Source organism: Eleutherodactylus coqui, chromosome 2 (assembly GCF_035609145.1).
Source record: "Eleutherodactylus coqui strain aEleCoq1 chromosome 2, aEleCoq1.hap1, whole genome shotgun sequence".
In the NCBI taxonomy this organism is placed as follows: domain Eukaryota; kingdom Metazoa; phylum Chordata; class Amphibia; order Anura; family Eleutherodactylidae; genus Eleutherodactylus; species Eleutherodactylus coqui.
Window position 1 is genome coordinate 93850679 of NC_089838.1, and position 23197 is coordinate 93873875.

Below are 23197 nucleotides of genomic sequence, written 5' to 3' on the forward strand. Positions count from 1 at the left end.
AATGGTTACCCCCGTTTGTCCCTAGTTCAGAAACATACCCATTGTGGCCCTAATCCACTTACAGGACGCATGGCAAAGCCTATAAAGGACGGAACACCTGTTGGATTTTAGGGCACAACTGAATAAATCCCAGGCCCCATTGCTTATTTGTACACACACTCCGCTCCCTTTTTGGCATTCGCAAATCTTAGATAAAAGTAATAATGTGAACTGTGTAGTATTTCCGAAGAAAGGGGTAATTACGGAGGCTGGTTGGGATGGGCACATGGGGCAATAACACCGTGTATCCCCCCTCCTCTCATGCTTTTTGGGGGTCATTTCGTGACCTCAGTGGCGGGTATGGGGTGTAAAAAGTGGCATTCCGTGAGTCTCCGTAAGCTTGATGAGGTGCGGTGGTCTCACACAGAAGGCGCTCAACAAGGTGCTCCTGGAACTGCAGGAAGGCGAGCGTTCCCGGGGCTTCTTGTAAATTACGTATTACAGGTAGCGGTCTGAATAAGGCCGGGCTCACGCGGGTGCAGGCAGATTCCACTTGCGGAGACCCACAGCGGATCCCATCTGTGAGCCCGGCTGTGACTCTGCGTACGGCCATGTAATGTACTGCACATAACTGCCTACTCACACAGGCGGTCATCCGCAGTACACCTTTTTTATGTTTGTATTTCCCGCACCGTCGCTTAGCGATGACGCGGGTACCCGCAGCCCGTATACAAGGTAGTTGCGTATGGGCTGCAGGTATATCCGCGACCATGGAGCACAATGGGCTCTATGTTGCGGATATCCGCGGTAAAATAGAACCTGCTGCGTTCTCTTTTCTGCGAGTGGATTACGCAATTCCGACCCACTAATGTGAGCGGAATTGTGTAATCCAATGCGATTGATCTGTGTATTACCGCAGATCAGACGCATGCGGAATCCGTAATTCCTATCCGGTCATGTGAGACCGGCCTAAGGTAGATTGCTACCTTTTTATCACGTGACCGGGGACCGCTCAACGAGGCCACCCGTCACTGCTCCAGGCTCTCGGCGACTGTTGGTCGCTGGAAGCAAGGAGATTTTAAGTTTCCTGGGCTCCCCGACTCCTGCGCATGTGTCCGGCTTTTTGCCGGCAATCGCATGTGCAGAATTCGGGAAGGTTCACGAAGGAGGATCGCGTCGGGGTTCAAATACGGAGGCCTCCGATAAAAAGTTTCATCTCATCTCACCGATCGGATCGGTGAGGGGAGATGAAGCTTCAAATTTTTTTTTTTACTTTTACGTGATCGCCATTATTGGATAATGACGAACACGTGATCAGGAACCGCTCACCGCGGCCCCCCGTGAAATCTCCATGCTCTTGGCTACGTTTTGTAGCCAGGAGCAGGGAGAATTTAAATTATCCTGACAATCCACAGCTTTTGCGCATGCGTCCGCCATTCTTGCGACGGGCGCGTGCGCAGAAGCTGTGGTAAGGTCCGCGAATAAATCCGGGGGCCTTAGGTACGTACTTTCATCCTCCCTTACGGATATGATCCGTGAGGGGAGATGAAACGTACGCTTTTTAAACTTTTTTTTAAACTTTGTAAAACTTTTTTTTTACTTTTTTTAAAAACTTTTTTACACTTTTTTCCATTGGATGACAGTGATCATGTCCCTGGTGACATCCCTCTGCTCTTGGCTACACATGGCAGCCAAGAGCAGAGGGATTTCAAATTTCCCGGGGCTCGAGCTCCTCTGTGCACGCGCCTGATGTCAATCATCGGGCGCACATGTGCAGACGGGGATTCGGGTCCCCGGACATCGGCACACCGCTGAGGACTGGGGGTGAGTATTTTCACCTCCCCTCATGGGTCCGATCCATGAGGGGAGGTGAAACTGACTTTTTAAAACTTTTTTTTAACTTTTTCGCGATCGCCGCTATCCATTGGATAACGGCGATCGCGGTACTGGGGACCGCTCACCGCAGTCCCCGCTGACATCTCCTGCCTAGGTAGCCGGGAGCCAGGAGATTTTAAATCTCCAGCGCCGCCGGGCCTTCTGCGCATGCGGCTGACGTAATGCCGCCTGGCGCGCATGCGCAGAAGACCAGCTTCGGGCCCGGAGCGGCAGGAGAGCGGGGAGCAGCGTGCCGGACCTGGGTGAGTATTTTCAGCTGCTCTGATGAATCCGATCCATCAGAGCAGCTGAATCTTTAACTTTTTTTGTACTTTTATTTACTTTTTTGCGATCAGCGCTATCCATTGCATAGCGCCGATCGCAATGCCGGGGGAAGGGGGGGGGTCCCCGCAGCCCGGGATGACAGCTCCATGCTGTCGGCGACCTGCGGACACCGACAGCATGGAGCTATCACGTCCACAGCCCGAGGGGCTTTATTCTCTGCAGGATACGTGTTTTTACGTCCTCAGAGAATAACGCCCACTTCGGGACGACGTAAAAAGGCAATGGGCTGGTCGTTAAGGGGTTAAGATAATAAAGTAAGTGTTAAATATGGATATTGGCAACTAGGAACGAGGGGATAGGGCTGGAGTGATTTTTGCTACTGATGGCTGCACCAGGCTGATGCCTGGGATAAATCAGCTGTTTGATAATTAATTTGCTGAAAGGCCTATTAATGATATTATCATCACCAGATGATTTGATGTGATCGGTGGTTGGGAAAGCCCTGTAACTGTCACCGAGACCATGACCAAGGTAAGTGGTCCTAGGGCAGTACAGGTGCCAATCCAACAGATGTCTATTGTTTAACAGAACATAGTCTGTTACCAGATCACTATCTATTGCTGAAGATCGTGCCACAAGGCAGCGGTTATAGCTGTCTGCCCTAGGCCCACACCCAGCTCCTAATCTCCCCAGAACTGCTTTCAAAGATGTACCAAAATAATAAAAAGATGGAGAAAGAGATAACGCCTCTGCCCTGAATAGTAGCATAAGCACATCTCTGCCGCATAAATACATTGTGTATTTACATGACCGAAAATCGCTTACGCCGATGTATATCGCCTGCTTCGGCGTGTTTTTGTGTGCAAATGCACTGTGAATTGGCGCACTCAAAACCGAACACACAAAATCAAATGGATTTTATGTATAAGTATGCAGTTCCCTATGCATTTACGCATGCACATTGATTTCAATGGACTTATACGGTGTGTAATATGCACCAAGATAAAACATGCCGTGTATTTGTTCACATAACTGCACGTGGTGTGAAAAAATACGTTCATGTTAATGTACCCACTGAAATCAATGGGCTCTATTTACTGCTTATTACGCATGCAAAATTGCACGCTTAATATGCGGTGCAAATACGCTAGTTCGAACAAACCCTAAGTAGTCATTCTCATTGACCTTGTAAAGTCCTTGCTTACCTGATTCTGAGCCATAGCAATAACTGGCATTAAAGCTTGCTGTGGACTTCATTCAGCTTTGACTTTCTGGCCTAGAGTTCCATCTTACTACTTCTCAGCTACTGTACAATGCTCTTTTACATTTTATACAGACTTTGTGTAGTAAATTTTTTTCCTTCGTTTTTAGCACAACTCATTGAATTGGCTAGAGAGTATCTGGATGCTGATAAGAAAGGAAAGATAGAACTGGAGAAGAGATATGGACCTCTGAAGAAGATTGCTGAAGATATACAGAATAAGGAGTGGATACAGGAGAACTCTAAGCCCTGCCCTAGCTGTAAAGCTCCCATTGAGGTAAAGTATCAGATAGCAGGGGAGAATGTCCTACCTTGTATAGCCATTCTTTAGGAAACATTTTTCTTCCTGTGGGCAGGTGCCACTCCTGGAAGTTTGAGAGGAAGAGTAATGGCCCATTTACATGGAACGATTATTGTTCAGAATGCCGCGAGAATTTGAATGATAGTCGTCCCGTGTAAATGCATCCAGCGACTGTACGAGAATTGTTCAGTCATTCAGATTCTGCATGCAGAAGACTGAACAAAGTAAGGGAGGCCTTAGACAATAGGCTGCAGCAAGAATCTCTCCCCTACACCCTGTCTACAGTAAGGCCACTATTCAGAGCAATTTTGGGTGATCATTTCAAACATTTTTCACTGTATCTGGTTATCTGAGGTTGCATGTTTTTGCGTATTTTTGACATCACAGAGCACACAAACCCTTTTAGCATCACTGCTCATGAATTAAGACCAGTAACGGAAATCTCTGCGTGCTGCTGAATAGATTTGATAGCTGAATAGGAGTACAGAAGCCCCTACATTCTGGAAACCTATTAAGGCCCAATCTTTTGGACTATATGTATATCTTTTTTAGAGATGAGCGAGCATTGTCCTTAGCGAGTATCTCCCCGCTCGGCAGAGAAGGTTTGGCTGCCGACGCAGGTGACAGGTGAGTTGCGGCAGTTCGCAGGGGGGAGTGGGGGGGAGAGAGGGAGAGAGAGATCTCCCCTCCGTTCCTCGCCGCTCTCCTCCGCGGCTACCCGCCCGCCACCGGCAGCCGAATCTTTGCTCCCGAGCGGGCAGGTACTCGCTAAGGGCAATGCTCGCTCGAGCAATTGCCCTTAGCGAGTATACTCGCTATCTCTAATCTTTTTCCCTACACCAAAACATATAATTTATCGTTTCACACCATCAACCCCCACCATCTTCTTCTAATGTCTCGCAATCCAACCCCTCATCCTCCTCCAATGTGCACTACTACAGTCCTAGGTCAGCAAGCGGATGTGGACCCGCTTTGCCACAAACTGATTTGACTTTGGGCTAAATCTGGAGGCAGCACTTAGGATACCCCGGTTTTCACCTCTTGCACCTCAAAGTGGCATTTGGTCTTCGCTGCGGGGTCCCAAAGTTGTTACTCGCAAAAGTAGTCTCAGTTGTGTGGCAGCTGACACTAACATATGACCGAGGTGCAAAACCTATTAACCCCTTAACGACCAGCCCATAGACTTTTTACGTCCTAGCTTGCTGGGTCTTATTCCCTGAGAACGTAGAAATATGTTTCCTGCAGGGATTAAAGCCCTGCAAGCTAAGGACGTGGCAGCTCCATGCTGCCGGCTCCGGGAGGTAGCCGGCAACCTGGAGCTGCCATTTTGGGCTGCGGGTTCCCTCCCCCGGTCACATGATCGCCGGCATTTACCGAATTCCGGCGATCATATAAAAGTTGGTAAAAAGTAAAAAAAAAGTTAAAGATTCAGCTGCCCCGGTGGATCGGATCCATCGGGGCAGCTGAAAGTACTCGCCCGCCTTCGCCGCGATGACCGGCGGTGTCCTAGCCTCCAGGTCCCGTCAGCGCCTTCTGCGCATGCGCGCCAGACGTCATACGCCAGGCGCGCGCTCAGAAGGCATGCGCGGCCCGGGAAATTTAAAAATTCTTCTGCTCCCGGCTCCCATGTGTAGCCGAGAGCAGAGGGATGTTACCGGGAGCCTCTGTATGCGGTTCCCAGTCACATGATCGCTGCTATCCAATGGATAACAGCGATCATGTAAAGTAAAAAAAAGCTTTAAAAAAGTTTAAAAAAAAGTTTAAGTTTCATCTCTCCTCACAGATCGTATCCATGAGGGGAGATGAAATAACGTACCTAAGGCACCACATTTATCCGTGGACTTCACCACGGCTTCTGCGCACGCGCCCGCCGCTAAGATGGCGGACGCATGTGCAAAAGGCACAGATTGCCAGGGTAATTTAAAATCTCCCTGCTCCTGGCTACCAAATGTAGCCAAGGGCCTGTAGATTTCACCGGGGCCCACAAAACGAGGTTCATGGTCACGTGATCGCCATTTTCCAATTGAAAACGGCGATCACGTAAAAGTAAAAGAAGCTAAAATTTCACCTCCAATCACAGATCAGATTCGTGAGGGGAGGTGAAATTACTTACCTAAGGCCTCTGGCGATGTCCCCTGACAGGATCTTTATCCACGGACCTTTCCCCAACTTTGGCGCATGTGCCCATTAACAAAATGGCAGACGCAAGCACAAAAGCTGTGGAGGGCCCTGGAAATTCAAAGTCTCGGATAAGCAAAACCTTTACGGAGTTATTCTATGTCAAAGTGACACATGTCAGATTTCCAAAATTTGGTCTGGTCATTAAGGCACAAACAGGCTTGGTCACTTAGGGGTTAACACTATACTCACCTTAGCCTGTTGCAAAAAAAAGGATTAGATTGTGAGCCAGTACTATGCTGCCTAACAGCAACGTGCATTACAATTACGTAAACTTATAACTTTTATCCACTGGCCAACTATACAAAGATTTTGACAATGCCTTCAATTATAATCCTTTATCTATACCGCCGATCTGTTCATAAGTCTCCTCACTATGCCACAACCCCAAACGACTTTTCGATACATTCCACTCCCTCTTCAGCCCCAAAGAACAGGCCCCCGTGACGGATCTTAGTGCTGGAGAGCTAGCCGCCCATTTCATAGAAAAAAAATCAAAAACATCTGAAAACAAATCTCCAAAAACTGCACGGCGAGCCCCGATCCCGGTCTCTCTAGCAATGACTCCATAACTCACTATCTATACTAGAACCAACCACAGAGGAAGAAGTCTCCAGATTGCTTTTCACCTGCGTGAGCGACCCTCTTCTAAAGGCCCGAGTAAGACGGCATACTCTCCCCCCCCACTACAGTTACACCTTTGGCCCTACTCTTTGTAGCTATTTTTCCTAGATTGCCAGCAAACAGATGAAAGCAGACCTAGCAAAAAATTGAATTAAAATGCATAGGCCTCGCCCATAACCCCTCTAGCCCACCTTTCTATCTCCAAACGTGGTGTGCTTTCTACCATTAACCCCTTGAGTGGCACACCCGGAAATTTTCCGGGACGAGCTCCATTGCCGATAGCAATATAGTCCGGAAGATTTCCGGGCTATGTATCACTATGGGAGTTACAGAGCACACTGCCACAAGCTGTGGCAGTGTGCTCTGCCTGCACAGTCCCACAGAGAACAAAGCAAGGGCTTTGAACAACAGAAGCAGAAGATATTGCCGATATGCCGTCAATCTCCTGCTTCTAAGTCTACTGCTTTGTTTATAGGTTGCCATAGAGACCATCGGCTTGTCAGAAGCAAGCCGACGGTCTCTGTGGCAGGGAGAGCTGGTGCTTGTCTGTCAGAGGACAGCCAGGCACCAGCTCTTACAGCAGAGATAAGAGAAAACCTCTGATCTCTGCTGTGTTAACCCTCTACATGCTGCAGTCTATGTGACTGCAGCATGTAAAGGGCTGTCACTGCAGCATGTAAAGGGCTGTCACCATCGGACCCCCAGAAAGTGATCAGGGGGTCCTGATGGGTCCCTGTGGAAGTCCCCTAAAGGGACCAAAATAAAAAAAAGTAAAAAAAAAAAAGTAAAAAAATTATAAAAAAAATAAAAATAAAAACACTTGTCTCTCTTTACTTTTTAAAGAATTTTAAATAAAATCACACATGTGGTATCCGTGCGTCATAATGACCCAGAGAAGGATGTTGGTACATTATTTAACCCCTTAATGACATGGCCCCTTTTTTTCTTTTTTCTCCATTTCTTTTTTTCCTCCCCACCTTTTAAAAAACCTGCCCTGGTGGGTACGACAGGGTGGTAGGAAACCCGCCACTCAAGGGGTTAAAGGTATGTAGAAAAAAATGTTTATTCTGCTGAATATCTAGGAGAAATAATACTGCTGGTATCTGTTGCCACCAGTCTACATCTCTAATTGGTGACCTTTGTTATTTTATTCTTGCACTTTGCCCCCTACACTTCTCTTATCTCTGTATAAGGCTAGTCCTGCAGGCCAAGTCAGTTATATATATATAGGTTGGTGGGGATTTCTGTCTGCATTTTCGGCTCTGGGGTCTGAATCTGATTCCTCATGGAATCAGTCAGCTCCTGTTAACCCTCTCGACTTCGCATCGCTTCATATCATAATTTTTTTGTGAGTGGAGGTGATTTAACTGTACTGCACCTCTTTTTTTGTATAGTCTGTTTTTTGGCACTCTCCTTTTCCATTCTCCCCATCTTGCCCCTGATAATCAGGCTGCGGTTTGCCAGAGAAACGCATTGGGAATCTTTTCTTTGACTGGGCATCATTTTTTATTTCCTTTTGTGTGAAATGAAGCTAAGCACAATTATACCAACTGTGTGCTGCTTTGCTACACTTCACACATTTGGGCTATTAGTTCTGTGTGTCCTTCGTAAGTGTGGTTAAGGTGATACAGGGACATATATTTAAGTTTTGTACCCCCATGCACCACCATGCAGGAATGGCGCTTTGAGATAGTAAACCATATAAGCACAGCGGCAGCTAACAGGAGTTTATGTTGGGCATTCTTTGATTAGAATTGACCTACATGAAAGTCCGTATTCTATCTGTGGGCTGCCCTTGCTCTTTGGAGTCCGGTCTAGAACAATTTCATTTATTATATTTTTTTCACTAACCGTATTGAGGTTACTGTATATCTGGACCTCCTTGGTATTTTTTTCTTTTTCCCTTCCTTTGTGAGGACTCTTAACCCCTTGAGTGGCGGGTTTCCTACCACCCTGTCAGACCCACCAGGGCAGGTTTTTTAAAATGGTCTAATCATTGAATTTCAACTAATTTTGCAGTTGCGTCTCAAGAGCCATAACTTTTTCATTTTTCCATTGACATGGCCATATAAGGGCTTGTTTTTTATGGGACAAGTTGTGATTTTTTAAACAGGAGGGAGGAAAAACAGAAATGGGGAAAAAAGAAAAAAAGAGGCCATGTCATTAAGGGGTTAAATAATGCATTAACTTCCTTCTCTGGGTCATTACGACGCATGGATACCACATGTGTGATTGTATTTTTGATTTTTTTACAAAGTAAAGGGAGAGAAGTGTTTTTATTATTTTTTTTATAATTTTTTAACTTTATTTAAAAAAAAATTTTTTTTTTGTCCCTTTAGGGGACTTCCACAGGGACCCATCAGGACCCCTGATCACATTCCGGGGGTCCGATGGTGACAGCCCTTTACATGCTGCAGTGACAGCCCTTTACATGCTGCAGTCACATAGACTACCGCATGTAAAGGGTTAACACAGCAGAGATTGGAGGTTTTCTTTGATCTCTGCTATAAGAGCTGGTACCTAGCTGTCCTCTGACAGCTAACAACCAGCTCTCCCTGCCACAGAGACCATTGGCTTGCTTCTGACAAGCCGATGGTCTCTATGGCAACCTGTAAACAAAGCAGGAGATTGCCGACATATCGCCAATATCTTCTGCTGGTTTTTCAAAGCTCTTGCTTTGTTCTCTGTGGGTCTGTGCAGGCAGAGCACACTGTCACAGCTTGTGGCATTGTGCTCTGCAGCTCCCATAGTGATACATAGCCCGGAAATCTTCCGGGCTATGTTGCTATGAGCAGTGGAGCTCGTCCCGGAAATTTTCCGGGCGTGCCACTCTAGGGGTTAAATGGAGCATGTCGCGTTTTTTTTCATGCACATTAAATTTTTAAATCCTTTTAAAATACCATCCGCTGCTATTTATTTAACCGCGGGTGGTCAATGCATTCCTATGGGAAATTTTACAAGCGGATCACGCGCGCGGGTGATCCGCTGCGGATTTTAAAACATATTTTTCCCGTGGACATGAGGCCTTAAAGCGCTCTCAGAGCAGGCCATTACATTTCCCAAATGTGAAGAAATGTACATTTTGGGGCAGTTCAATTGATCAAAACAGTCTAAAGCCAAAACTGACCTTGTCCATAGCCACCAATCAGAATTCAGCTTTCATTTTGTAACCTTGTCGCCATCCATAAGGTGCTGGAAACTAGTAATTAGCACCTTGTGACATACATTGCAGGGCACAAAGTTTATATAGTAATGCAGCATTGTCCTCAGGCCGGTCTCACATAGCGGTTTAGAGTGGCGCTGGTAAACGCGGTTGACAGGGTTTTTAGCGCACCCCATCATTGCAATGGGTGATGTGGTGCGTTAAAAAGTGCTGCAACGCACTGAAATAGAACATACCGCTATGAAGCCCCATTGATATCAATGGAGACTCAGTACAGCGTTTCAAACGCCCGCTAAAACGCTGTAACAAGCGCCTGTGTGGGAGTGGCCTTATAGCACCTATAGATAGCTATCATGATAATGTATATAAACTGAGAACGCACCTACCTATACCATAAACAGCAGCCATCTATATGGTCTCCTCTCACAAGGTGGACTCTTTTCCGGCTCTCAAGCACTCCCATTTTCCTTCTCACACACCACATGACATGACGAACTGATACATCTACATGCAGGCAATGGTTTTATTACTGTTAACCTCTCAAGCGCCGCAGCTGTGCAACACACACACTGGATATGACAGCAGTTTAAAAAAATAATAAATGGTTTAGTTTTTTTTGTAAGAAAGTTGTGTGCTTTAGTTTTGTATTTCTTGTGGCGCTTTTATATACACATCTTTTTTTTCAGTAGAGGCCTTTTCATCATTCTCTTTCCATACTTTGCCTAAATAGTTCTTGTCGTTCTTCATAATGACTACGTATTCTATACAATCCCTAAGGAAAGTATGTAGCATCTTTGAATACATCACACATTTTATAGATTGCCTGGTTTTCACACATTGCGTGTAACATATCTATGGCATGTCAGAAGATCTATTGAGAATGGATTGTTCCTTTACATATATTTTTTCTTTTATAGAAAATTGAAGGCTGTAACAAAATGACATGCAGTGGGTGTAAGCAGAACTTCTGCTGGCTCTGTTTGAAGGTATTGTCTCAAGAAAACCCATATCAACATTTTGATGATCCTACAGAATGCTTTAATCGGTATGTATCTAGTATGTAATTATCCAGCATAGAAATGTTTGGATTGACAAATAAGAGGTCATCTTCTTTCATAATATGTTGTCTTTTTGTATAATTACACTCTATTGTCACAGTTATTCTTTGTCCACTCCAGTATCTATGATTATATATTGTTCAAAAACTTAAGGGAACACTTAGCATCACAGTATAACCAGGGGCTGGCTAGTAAATTTTAGTCTGTGGAAGAAGCACACAGCACTGGCCCATCAGTGACCCATGAGGCAGATGGCCACACGAAGTCAAACATACCCGTTGACTGCAACCAATGGTTACACTAATTACTACTAACATTATGTGGCCAATGGGCACCATGGGTGGGCGTAATTTGGTGACATACAGCCAGCCACACCATGTGTTTCTACCCTTACCCTGATTATTTGACATAAATATGAAACCAGAACTAACCCCATTATGTAAATACAGCACCAGAACCAAGCTCATACCATGAAAACAATATCAAGCTCAGTACATAAATACAGCACCAGAACCAATTTCATAACATAAATACAGCACCAGAACCAAGCTCATGTTATAAAAAAAACATAACCAAGCTCATAACATAAATACGACACCAAAACCAAAAATTATATTCTTCACTATATGACCAGTTTCATACAAGTGTATTATGGATGGACTTTTGTGCGCTAATCTGATTATGGTTCTACTGACCTGAGATCACATCATCATAAATACATACCCTAATCATAGTGGTTATACAAAGACTGATATTACCACCATACAATGACCATATAGCGATCAGTTCTACACAAGTGCTGTGCAGGCCGTGTAGGAGATTACAGTACAGTCACGCAGTATTTATCGACTCATAGGTCATGTCTTCTTTGGAGTTGTTCACTTTTCCAATCTTTTCCCTCTGGCCCAGACCTCCATAAAGATTTCTTCCGGTCACAACCTCTCTCTGTAAAATTTTCCATGTAGGCATCTTTGTCTCCTCACTTTTTCAGCATCCCACCAATACTTTTCCAAACTATAGTACATGAACTCTGCGGCTAATCCAGTTATGTGCATGTTGCTGCCCTATCTGCTGTGTGGCATAGCATAGTGCCTGCAAAAAGTGCCAAACCGATAATGCCGCAATATATAGTCGCACAAAAGGTAATAAATAGTGCAGTACATTTTGAAAGTGCCACAGTTTGTGCTCCAAACAGTAGTAGTACTCCATTTAGTGTCCTACACAGTAATAGCACCCGCTGTGTCCACAAACCAATAATACCACCGAAGAGACCTTTACAAAGCAATAGTGTCTTCTTGAAATTAATTGTGCCTGCAAGTGCCCCATAATAAGAATAGTACCCGAAGTGTATATACGGTGGATACTGGCTGTCTTTGATAGAATCCTCTCAGCCCGCCCCCGTGATGAGATTGCGAGATGCCATTCGGTTGTCATGGCAACCCAGGGCCCTCTGAAAGGCTGCCAGGGCTGCTATGTAAAAAAATATTTTAAAAATTCTTATTGAACAACTGCTATTGTGTTTGCTTTGTAAATTCAAGCTGATCTCCAGGATCTCCCCAATTAAAGGCCCTTTTACATGGAACGATTATCTTTGTAGTTGTTCAAAACCCGCACTCCAACGGGGTTTTGAACGATAATTGTCCTGTGTAAATGCATGCAGAAAATGAACGGCTGGACGAGAGTCGTTTAGGCGTTCAGTTTTAAACACGCCTAAAAACCGAATGACATGTCGTTCAGTGTAAAAAGCAACTGTTCAGGACTGAACCGCCGCTGCCTACAGTGAATGGAGAGGGGTGGAGTGAACGCTACTCCAGCCGCTCCTCCTCCCTGCTGCCTGCGCTGTGAGTGATCCAGCGATATTCACTCCTGTGTAACAGCATGGGAGCGAGTATATACGGGGGCGAGTGTCAGCAATCGTTGGCTCGACACTTGTCCCATGTAATAGGGCCTTAAGGCCTCATGCACATAGTGCTTTTAGAGGAGTTTCCATATGCACTTATTACTATAGTAGTATACATTGCCCTATTGAAATGCAGTGATGCAATATTCAGGAACTGTGTGATATGGGTCCAAATATACTCTGTGTGCATGAGACCTAAGGCTCATTTGCCACCGTATTTGCCTGATACTCTTTTCTTTTTTCTCACGGCTATTTACTAGTCCAAAACTGAACTTTAGATGAGAAAAGTCTTTCCGTGTTGGGTCAAAGTAGATGATTTGTGGTACTGCTCCAGGAGCCACTTCTATGGTGGAACTTGACTGCCACTCCTATCACCAACTACAGAATTCACTCCTCCTCAAAGAGATCCTCCCAGTTTTGGGATAAAATTCTGTACCAAGGCCGAAGAGGGAGGGGGTATATCACCTGCAGTTGTTCTTCTCTGCCAGCTCTCTAATCCGACAGTTTCTAACTTCCTAATGTACACTGTGCACTGCTCTCTGATTGGCCAGAACTGATCATGGGAGCAGCCCTGGCCAATCAGAGAGCAAGTATTATGCATTGATAGTCTAACACTACCAATAACAGGCCATATTCGATGGCTGAATACAGTATCTCCCAGAATCAGCTCATCAGGGGGACAACGGCAGAGAAGAACAGCAGCAAATAATAAACCCCCCTCCAGTCCCGGGACAGAAGTTTGTCCTGGGAACAGAAAGTTACTTTAAAGCCACCTGGAATAAATGTTCTTATCATAGTCATTCAAATTCTTCTCTTTGGCTAATCATTTTTAGGTAACCTTCACCTTGCCAATTATGCTCAACTACTTCTATAATATAACATTAGGTTTTGTACAGCGTTTAGCACTGCCTTTTCAGCCCAGCCCTAAACGCTGTACAACACTCCCATTCATTTCAATGGGGCTGCTCACACAGGGCTGAAAACGCAGCGCCTTCCAACACTGCGCTTTGACAGCGATGCATGTTCTATTTTGGGGTGTTTTCAGCCCTGCGTCGCCCATTGAAATGAATGGGCAGCGGTTTTAGCACTGCTGAAAACGCGGCAACACTTGGTGCCGCGTTTTTGGCAGCGTTAACCGCTCGCCGATTTTCGGGGTGAGGGCTTGCAATAGAAGCCCTACCCCAAAAATCAGTCCGAGCTAGGTAGAGGGGGGGGGGGGGGGGGGGGAAGTAATACTCACCTAGCCACTGCAGTCCGGGTCTCTGCCGCTGATCTGGGCTTCCTCTGCACTAACAAGTCTATTGCCGTAGGCCAGGTTTGAGAACCCCGCCTCCGGCAATAGAGTGCTGTGATTGGGCATCGAGCGCGCGCCGACAACCAATCACAGCCCTTCATTGACTGTCTCAGCCAATCAGAGCTTGCCGGCGCTGATTGGCTGAGACAGTCAATGAAGGGCTGTGATTGGACATCGAACCAGCGCCGACAACCAATCACAGCACTCTATTGCTGAAGGCGGGGTTCTCAAACCTGGCCTACGGCAATAGACTTGGGAGTGCAGAGGAAGCCCGGATCAGCGGCAGAGACAAGCGGCCGCGACCGGGACTGCAGCGGCTTGGTGAGTATTGCTTTTTTTTTTCTTTTCAGCATCCTTGGCTGCGTTTATAGCCGAGCTGAAAACGCAGCCAAAATGCTGGCATAAAGTATGCCAGCGCTGCTGAAACGGGGCGGAATCTGCAGTAAACGCTGCGTTTCTGCAAACGCCCTGTGTGAGGGAGGCCTTAGTATCTCCAGGGTCCTTCTTATAGAGGCTAATAAAATGTGACAAAACCGTATGGTCTATTTTACCTTTATTTATATTGTTGTAATGTTCTCCTACATCCACTGCCTACATGTTCTGCCCTTGTACTTTAGACCACAGGGGCATTCTAGTAGGTATATGACACCCCCTGTGTTACAGATGCTGAATTAAGAAATAGTTTTTTATTGTCACTAGAAAGGAATTGGTAACTGTTTCTTAACTATGTATTTTGAACTACCTGGCACACCTTGAGTTTAAAGCAAGAATCTAAAGCTCTGAACACAAAAAAATGTGTCTTATCTTGTTCTTATAATATATTATAACCTTATTTTTTAGGTTACATATTAGAAACTGAACAATTTAAGGTTTGTTAGGAAGATCATGTCCAATCCCATTCTGAAGTATATGCGATTTAAGAAAAAATATCTTCAATCCACTTGGAGCCTTCTTCGCAGATTTCAACTAAAATCCAGGATGAACTAACTCATCATGAAGATTTCAATCCAAAATTGAAACCCGTAGTATGATTTTTTTGTTTTGTTCACTGGCTCAATAAAGCTTTGGCCTGCTAAACATAGAACGAGTGGCTTTTCATTACATTATTGTTTATTTTTGTCAGCTTCTAAAGAACTACCCCAGTGCTGTCTTAACAGCATTATGGGCCCCTGGGCAAAGCAGTGTACTGGCCATTCCACAGCATTTCGTGTAAACATACCCAACGTCAGCCTGAGGTATGCTGCTAGGGGCAGAGTGGCCCCAGTAGTAATAGTGACTCCCCGCAGTGGCCTCACTAGTAAAAATGACCCCTATACTGACCCCAGTAGTAATAGTGACCCCTACAGTGGCCTCAGTAGTAATGGGCTCCCCTGTATTGACCCCAGCAGTAATAGTGACCCCTATATCGTCCATAGTAGTAATAGTATCCCCCACAGTGGCCTCAGTAGTAATAGTGACCCCCACAGTGGCCTCAGTACTAATGGTGACCTCCACAGTGGCCTCAGCAGTACTAGTGACCCCCACAGTGGCGCCAGTAGTGATTGTGACCCTCACAGTAGCCTCATATAGTAATGCTGACCCCCACAGTAGACTCAGTAGTAATAGTGACCCCCACAGTGGCCTCAGTAGTAATAGTGTCCTCCACAGTGGCCTCAGTGGTAATAGTGACCCCCACAGTGGCTTCAGGGGTAATACTATTAGTACTGGGGCTGATATAGGGAACACTATTATTGATAGTGTCCCCTATATCAACCCCAGTAGTAACAGTGACCCCCACAGTAGCTCCAGTACAAATATAACCCACCCTGAAACCCACATATTTACCTTCTCCTGGTCTTCAGAGTGCCGATGCTCCTCCCAGAGTGACTGTGGGCAGAAGTGTGTACACTCGCAATAGCGCCTCCTCCCCTCTCCTCTTCTCCTGTGGAACTAAGGAGAAGAGGTCAAGGAAGGTGGGGAGGAAGATCCCAGATGCACACACTGCGGCTGCGATGCTGCAATGTGATTACCATCCGTGGCATCCCAGCTGGTAATCACCTCCTTAGTGACCAGATGGGGTCCTGGCAGAATGCGGGACTATCCTGCCTAAATCGGGACGTCTGGTCAGCTAACTAATGGTGAACACTATAACAGAAAAAAAACCCACAATGGCAGAATTGATATTTTTTTCACTCTGCCCTTACCCCCCAAAAATGTATAAAAGTTATATGAATACACTAGCTGATATACCCGACTTCGCCCGAGTTAATTTGGTACTGGTGTTCACAGAGAAAATCTTATGAAATTGTGGTTACTTTAGAGATACCGGGAAAAAAATATGTTAACCATTTTGCATGGTTCTTTGTGTTGCCCGGGAAACAGCACATGGAGGTAATCATGCGACCTTTCCTTTATATAAAATAACATTGGTAAGTGAGAGAATTAGATTACATACATAAAATTTGGACGCTATTCCTTTGCACTTAGAATTGAATAATTGAGTTGGGACCCATTAACTTTTCCTATTTATGACATAATCAATGCTCGTGCCAAATTTCAAGTTTCTATGACATCGGGAGGTCAGAGAATTAGATTTTATGCGTAAAATTTGGATGCTAATTCTTTTGCGCTTAGTATTGACTTTTCACCTCTTGCAACTCAAAGTGGCATTTCGTCTTCGCTGTGGGGTCCCCAAGCCGTTACTCGCAAAAATAGTCTCAGTTGTGTGGCAGCTGATACTAACATAAGACCGAGATGCAAGACCTATTAACGCTATACTCACCTCAGCCTGTTGCAAAAAAAGGATTAGATTGTGAGCCAGTACTATGCTGCCTAACAGCAACGTGCATTACAATTACGTGAGCTTGTAACTTTTATCTACTGGCCAACTATACAAAGTTTTTGACAAAGCCTTCAATTATAATTCCCTATCTATACCGCCGATCTGTTCATAAGTCTCCTCACTATCCCACAACCCCAAAGGACTTTTCGATTCATTCCACTCCCTCTTCAGCCCCAAATAACAGGCCCCCGTGACGGATCTCAGTGCTGGAGAGCTAACCGCCAATATTAGAGAAAAAAAGTCAAAAACATCTGAAAACAAATCTCCAAAAACTGCACGGCGAGCCCCGATCCCGGTCTCTCTAGCAATGACTCCATAACTCACTATCTATTCTAAAACCAACCACAGAGGAAGAAGTCTTCAGATTGCTTTTCACTACTTGCCCCACCACCTGTGCTAGTGACCCTCTTCTAAAGGCCCGAGTAAGACGGCATACTCTCCACCCACTACAGTTACACCTTTGGCCCTACTCTTTGTAGCTATTTTTCCTAGATCACCAGCAAACAGATGAAAGCACACCTAGCAAAAAAATCGAGTTAAAATGCATAGGCCTCCTCCATAACCCCTCTAGCCCACCTTTCCATCTCCAAACGTGGTGTGCTTTCTACCATTAAAGGTAGGTAGAAAAAAATGTTCACTCAATCTGCTTACGATCTAGGAAAAATAGAAGGACCATCTAGTTTAGCTCCTCGACATTGCATACACAGACTGGCCTAGTTTACAACTTTTAGACTAATCCTTAATGTAATTTTTCATTATGAAAAAAAACAGCAAGTGCTTCACCGTTCAGATGTATTGGCTCACATTAATGCGGTCGGTGCCTGGAAACTGCACTAAAACTAGAACTGGGCACCGTTAGGTCAGCAAGCGGATATGGACCCGCTTTGCCACAAACTGATATGACTTTGGTCTAAATCTGGAGGCAGCACTTAGGATACCCCGGTTTTCACCTCTTGCACCTCAAAGTGGCATTCGGTCTTCGCTGCGGGGTCCCAAAGTCGTTACTCGCAAAAGTAGTCTCAGTTGTGTGGCAGCTGACACTAACATATGACCGAGGTGCAAGACCTATTAACGCTATACTCACCTTAGCCTGTTGCAAAGAAAAGGGTTAGATTGTGAGCCAGTACCATGCCGCCTAACAGCAACGTCCATTACAATTACATAAACTTGTAACTTTTATCCACTAGCCAACTATACAAAGTTTTTGACAAGGCCTTCAATTATAATTCTATACCAATACTGCTGATCTTTTCGAAAGTCTCCTCACTATCCCACAACCCAAAACGACTTTTCGATACAGTTCACCCCCTCTTCAGCCCCAAAGAACAGGCCCCGTGACAGATCTCAGTGCTGGAGAGCTAACCGCCAATATTAGAGAAAAAAAGTCAAAAACATCTGAAAACAAATCTCCAAAAACTGCACGGGCAGCCCCGATCCCGGTCTCTCTAGCAATGACTCCATAACTCACTATCTATACTAGAACCAACCGCAGAGGAACAAGTCTCCAGATTGCTTTTCACTACTTGCCCCACCACCTGCGCTAGTGACCGTCTTCTAAAGACCCGATAAAGACGGCATACTCTCCACCCACTACAGTTACACCTTTGGCCCTACTCTTTGTAGCTATTTTTCCTAGATCACCAGCAAACAGATGAAAGCACACCTAGCAAAAAAATCGAGTTAAAATGCATAGGCCTCCTCCATAACCCCTCTAGCCCACGTTTCCCTCTCCAAACGTGGTGTGCTTTCTACCATTAAAGGTAGGTAGAAAAAAATCTTCACTCAATCTGCTTACGATCTAGGAAAAATAGAAGGACCATCTAGTTTAGCTCCTCAATATTGCATACACAGACCGGTCTAGCTTACAACTTTTAGACTAATCCTTAATCTAATTTTTCATTATGAAAAAAAACAGCAAGTGCTTCACCGTTCAGATGTATTGGCTCACATTAAGTGGTCGGTGCCTGGAAACTGCACTAAAACTAGAACGGGGCACCGTTAGGTCAGCAAGCGGATGTGGACCCACTTTGCCACAAACTGATTTGACTTTGGGCTAAATCTGGAGGCAGCACTTAGGATACCCCGGTTTTCACCTCTTGCACCTCAAAGTGGCATTCGGTCTTCGCTGCGGGGTCCCAAAGTCGTTACTCGCAAAAGTAGTCTCAGTTGTGTGGCAGCTGACACTAACATATGACCGAGGTGCAAGACCTATTAACGCTATACTCACCTTAGCCTGTGTCAAAGAAAAGGATTAGATTGTGAGCCAGTACCATGCCGCCTAACAGCAACGTCCATTACAATTACATAAACTTGTAACTTTTATCCACTAGCCAACTATACAAAGTTTTTGACAAGGCCTTCAATTATAATTCTATACCAATACTGCTGATCTTTTCGAAAGTCTCCTCACTATCCCACAACCCAAAACGACTTTTCGATACAGTTCACCCCCTCTTTAGCCCCAAAGAACAGGCCCCCGTGACAGATCTCAGTGCTGGAGAGCTAACCGCCAATATTAGAGAAAAAAAGTCAAAAACATCTGAAAACAAATCTCCAAAAACTGCACGGCGATCCCCGATCCCGGTCTCTCTAGCAATGACTCCATAACTCACTATCTATACTAGAACCAACCGCAGAGGAACAAGTCTCCAGATTGCTTTTCACTACTTGCCCCACCACCTGCGCTAGTGACCCTCTTCTAAAGGCCCGATAAAGACGGCATACTCTCCACCCACTACAGTTACACCTTTGGCCCTACTCTTTGTAGCTATTATTCATAGATCACCAGCAAACAGATGAAAGCACACCCAGCAAAAAAATCGAGTTAAAACGCATAGGCCTCCTCCATAACCCCTCTAGCCCACCTTACCATCTCCAAACGTGGTGTGCTTTCTACCATTAAAGGTAGGTAGAAAAAAATGTTCACTCAATCTGCTTACGATCTAGGAAAAATAGAAGGACCATCTAGTTTAGCTCCTCAATATTGCATACACAGACTGGCCTAATTTACAACTTTTAGACTTATCCTTAATGTAATTTTTCATTATGAAAAAAAAACAGCAAGTGCTTCACCGCTCAAATGTATTGGCTCACATTAAGTGGTCGGTGCCTGGAAACTGCACTAAAACTAGAACGGGGCACCGTTAGGTCAGCAAGCGGATGTGGACCCACTTTGCCACAAACTGATTTGACTTTGGGCTAAATCTGGAGGCAGCACTTAGGATACCCCGGTTTTCACCTCTTGCACCTCAAAGTGGCATTCGGTCTTCGCTGCGGGGTCCCAAAGTCGTTACTCGCAAAAGTAGTCTCAGTTGTGTGGCAGCTGACACTAACATATGACCGAGGTGCAAGACCTATTAACGCTATACTCACCTTAGCCTGTGTCAAAGAAAAGGATTAGATTGTGAGCCAGTACCATGCCGCCTAACAGCAAAGTCCATTACAATTACATAAACTTGTAACTTTTATCCACTAGCCAACTATACAAAGTTTTTGACAAGGCCTTCAATTATAATTCTATACCAATACTGCTGATCTTTTCGAAAGTCTCCTCACTATCCCACAACCCAAAACGACTTTTCGATACAGTTCACCCCCTCTTTAGCCCCAAAGAACAGGCCCCCGTGACAGATCTCAGTGCTGGAGAGCTAACCGCCAATATTAGAGAAAAAAAGTCAAAAACATCTGAAAACAAATCTCCAAAAACTGCACGGCGATCCCCGATCCCGGTCTCTCTAGCAATGACTCCATAACTCACTATCTATACTAGAACCAACCGCAGAGGAACAAGTCTCCAGATTGCTTTTCACTACTTGCCCCACCACCTGCGCTAGTGACCCTCTTCTAAAGGCCCGATAAAGACGGCATACTCTCCACCCACTACAGTTACACCTTTGGCCCTACTCTTTGTATCTATTTTTCATAGATCACCAGCAAACAGATGAAAGCACACCCAGCAAAAAAATCGAGTGAAAACGCATAGGCCTCCTCCATAACCCCTCTAGCACACCTTTCCATCTCCAAACGTGGTGTGCTTTCTACCATTAAAGGTAGGTAGAAAAAAATGTTCACTCAATCTGCTTACGATCTAGGAAAAATAGAAGGACCATCTAGTTTAGCTCCTCAATATTGCATACACAGACTGGCCTAATTTACAACTTTTAGACTTATCCTTAATGTAATTTTTCATTATGAAAAAAAACAGCAAGTGCTTCACCGTTCAGATGTATTGGCTCACATTAAGTGGTCGGTGCCTGGAAACTGCACTAAAACTAGAACGGGGCACCGTTAGGTCAGCAAGCGGATGTGGACCCACTTTGCCACAAACTGATTTGACTTTGGGCTAAATCTGGAGGCAGCACTTAGGATACCCCGGTTTTCACCTCTTGCACCTCAAAGTGGCATTCGGTCTTCGCTGCGGGGTCCCAAAGTCGTTACTCGCAAAAGTAGTCTCAGTTGTGTGGCAGCTGACACTAACATATGACCGAGGTGCAAGACCTATTAACGCTATACTCACCTTAGCCTGTGTCAAAGAAAAGGATTAGATTGTGAGCCAGTACCATGCTGCCTAACAGCAACGTCCATTACAATTACATAAACTTGTAACTTTTATCCACTAGCCAACTATACAAAGTTTTTGACAAGGCCTTCAATTATAATTCTATACCAATACTGCTGATCTTTTCGAAAGTCTCCTCACTATCCCACAACCCAAAACGACTTTTCGATACAGTTCACCCCCTCTTCAGCCCCAAAGAACAGGCCCCCGTGACAGATCTCAGTGCTGGAGAGCTAACCGCCAATATTAGAGAAAAAAAGTCACAAACATCTGAAAACAAATCTCCAAAAACTGCACGGGCAGCCCCGATCCCGGTCTCTCTAGCAATGACTCCATAACTCACTATCTATACTAGAACCAACCACAGATGAAGAAGTCTCCAGATTGCTTTTCACTACTTGCCCCACCACCTGCGCTAGTGACCCTCTTCTAAAGGCCCGAGTAGGGGGGCGTGGCCTGCGGATGACCGGGAAAGCCGCTTGAGAGTCGGACTCCCGCTACAGCCTTCCTTCCCTCAGCCATAAACCTCCGGTACTCGGCGAAAATCACCCTCCCAAGTCGGGATGGGTAAGAAGACGGCCCCAGACACAAAATCAGCGGCACTCACCTCCAAAAAAGGGACAATGGAGCGCTTTATCGGCGCTCCGTGCACAGCCGGGAGAAGATCCAAGATGGCGCCGGCCAACACCGGAGCACATGTGCCGGCTTCCTCTCCCCCTGCAGCAGCAGCGGCTCAACTCAGCCCGACCGCACGGAGAACACAGACCACACAGATGGAAACCCCCTTAACAACAGCAGCAGCAGCAGCAGCAGGAGCTGGGACAGGGAACTCCTCACAGAACGACCTAGCAGACCAAAGCAGCCCAGGGACTGAAACCCAAGATGCAGGGTCTGTATCCACCATAACTGTGAGTAAGGGGGAACCCTGCCCCCCCGCAAAACACCCAGGACAAAGCCCCTCAGCACACTACACAGCAACACTGCAACAGCACAGCCCTGAAGGGAGTAATGATCCCCACGACTGGGACATATCCCCTAACAAAAGTGCATTCAGCAGCCCTACACATAGCTCGCCAGAAAGGGCAACATCTATGGCGGATAACGGGGCATGGAAATCACGAATTATGTCAATCCCCACAAAGGACGAATTGAATGCACTATTTACAAGATTTGAAGAGTCTAACAGACAGGCCCTTGACCGGATCCATACTGACATACACCATATGGGACACAGGCTCCTCCAGGTGGAGGAGACGCAGGAGGGAATGGCGTCCATTTTGGAATCCCACAGACAGGTCATTCAACACCAATCAGATCAAATCTCCAACATTATCTCACATTTAGATGATCTTGAGAACAGAAATAGGAGGAATAACCTGCGCATACGGGGCGTAAGAGAAGAAGTAGAAGGTCACCAGCTAGAGGAATGGGCCCAAACATTTTTTTTACAACTGCTGGGCCGCACACGAGAAAAACCGATCATGATAGATAGAATTCACAGGGCACTGGGCCCGAGAAGCACGGACACTAACCGCCCAAGGGACATAATATGTAGGATCCACTTTTATAAGGAAAAGGACTACATCTTACAGAAAGCCAGAGAAAAGGGAGACCTCACGCATAATGGCCGACCGCTTATTCTGCTACAAGACCTAGCACGTAATACACTGCGCCTGAGAGGAGCCCTGAAACCACTAACCACAGCGCTAAAAGAAAACGGAATCATATACCGGTGGGGTTTTCCGTTCGCCCTAATTGCCAAAAAAGAGGGGAAGACAGCCACTTTCCGTATGTTGGGAGATTTACCCAATTTTCTAGGAACATTTCAGCTCCCCCTGATTAAGATACCTGACTGGCCCACCTCCCCAGTACCGATCGCCTATACAGCCCAGGAACAATG

The 23197-nt window shown here is 45.6% G+C and overlaps 1 protein-coding gene across 2 annotated transcripts in view; it reads left to right on the forward strand.

Moving 5' to 3' along the window:
* The window catches only part of LOC136611544 (E3 ubiquitin-protein ligase RNF14-like), a 141936-nt gene that overhangs the window by 19789 nt on the left and 98950 nt on the right, over positions 1 to 23197 (forward strand). The window contains exons 6-8 of one of the 2 annotated variants that reach the window (XM_066591231.1): positions 3511 to 3677; positions 10584 to 10711; positions 14759 to 14996. In XM_066591231.1, coding sequence (XP_066447328.1) covers positions 3511 to 3677; positions 10584 to 10711; positions 14759 to 14777 — 314 coding nt within the window. In that variant the 3' untranslated portion in view covers positions 14778 to 14996. Of the gene's footprint in view, positions 1 to 3510; positions 3678 to 10583; positions 10712 to 14758; positions 14997 to 23197 lie in introns of those variants that run through there. The other variant, XM_066591233.1, reaches the window with a different exon arrangement.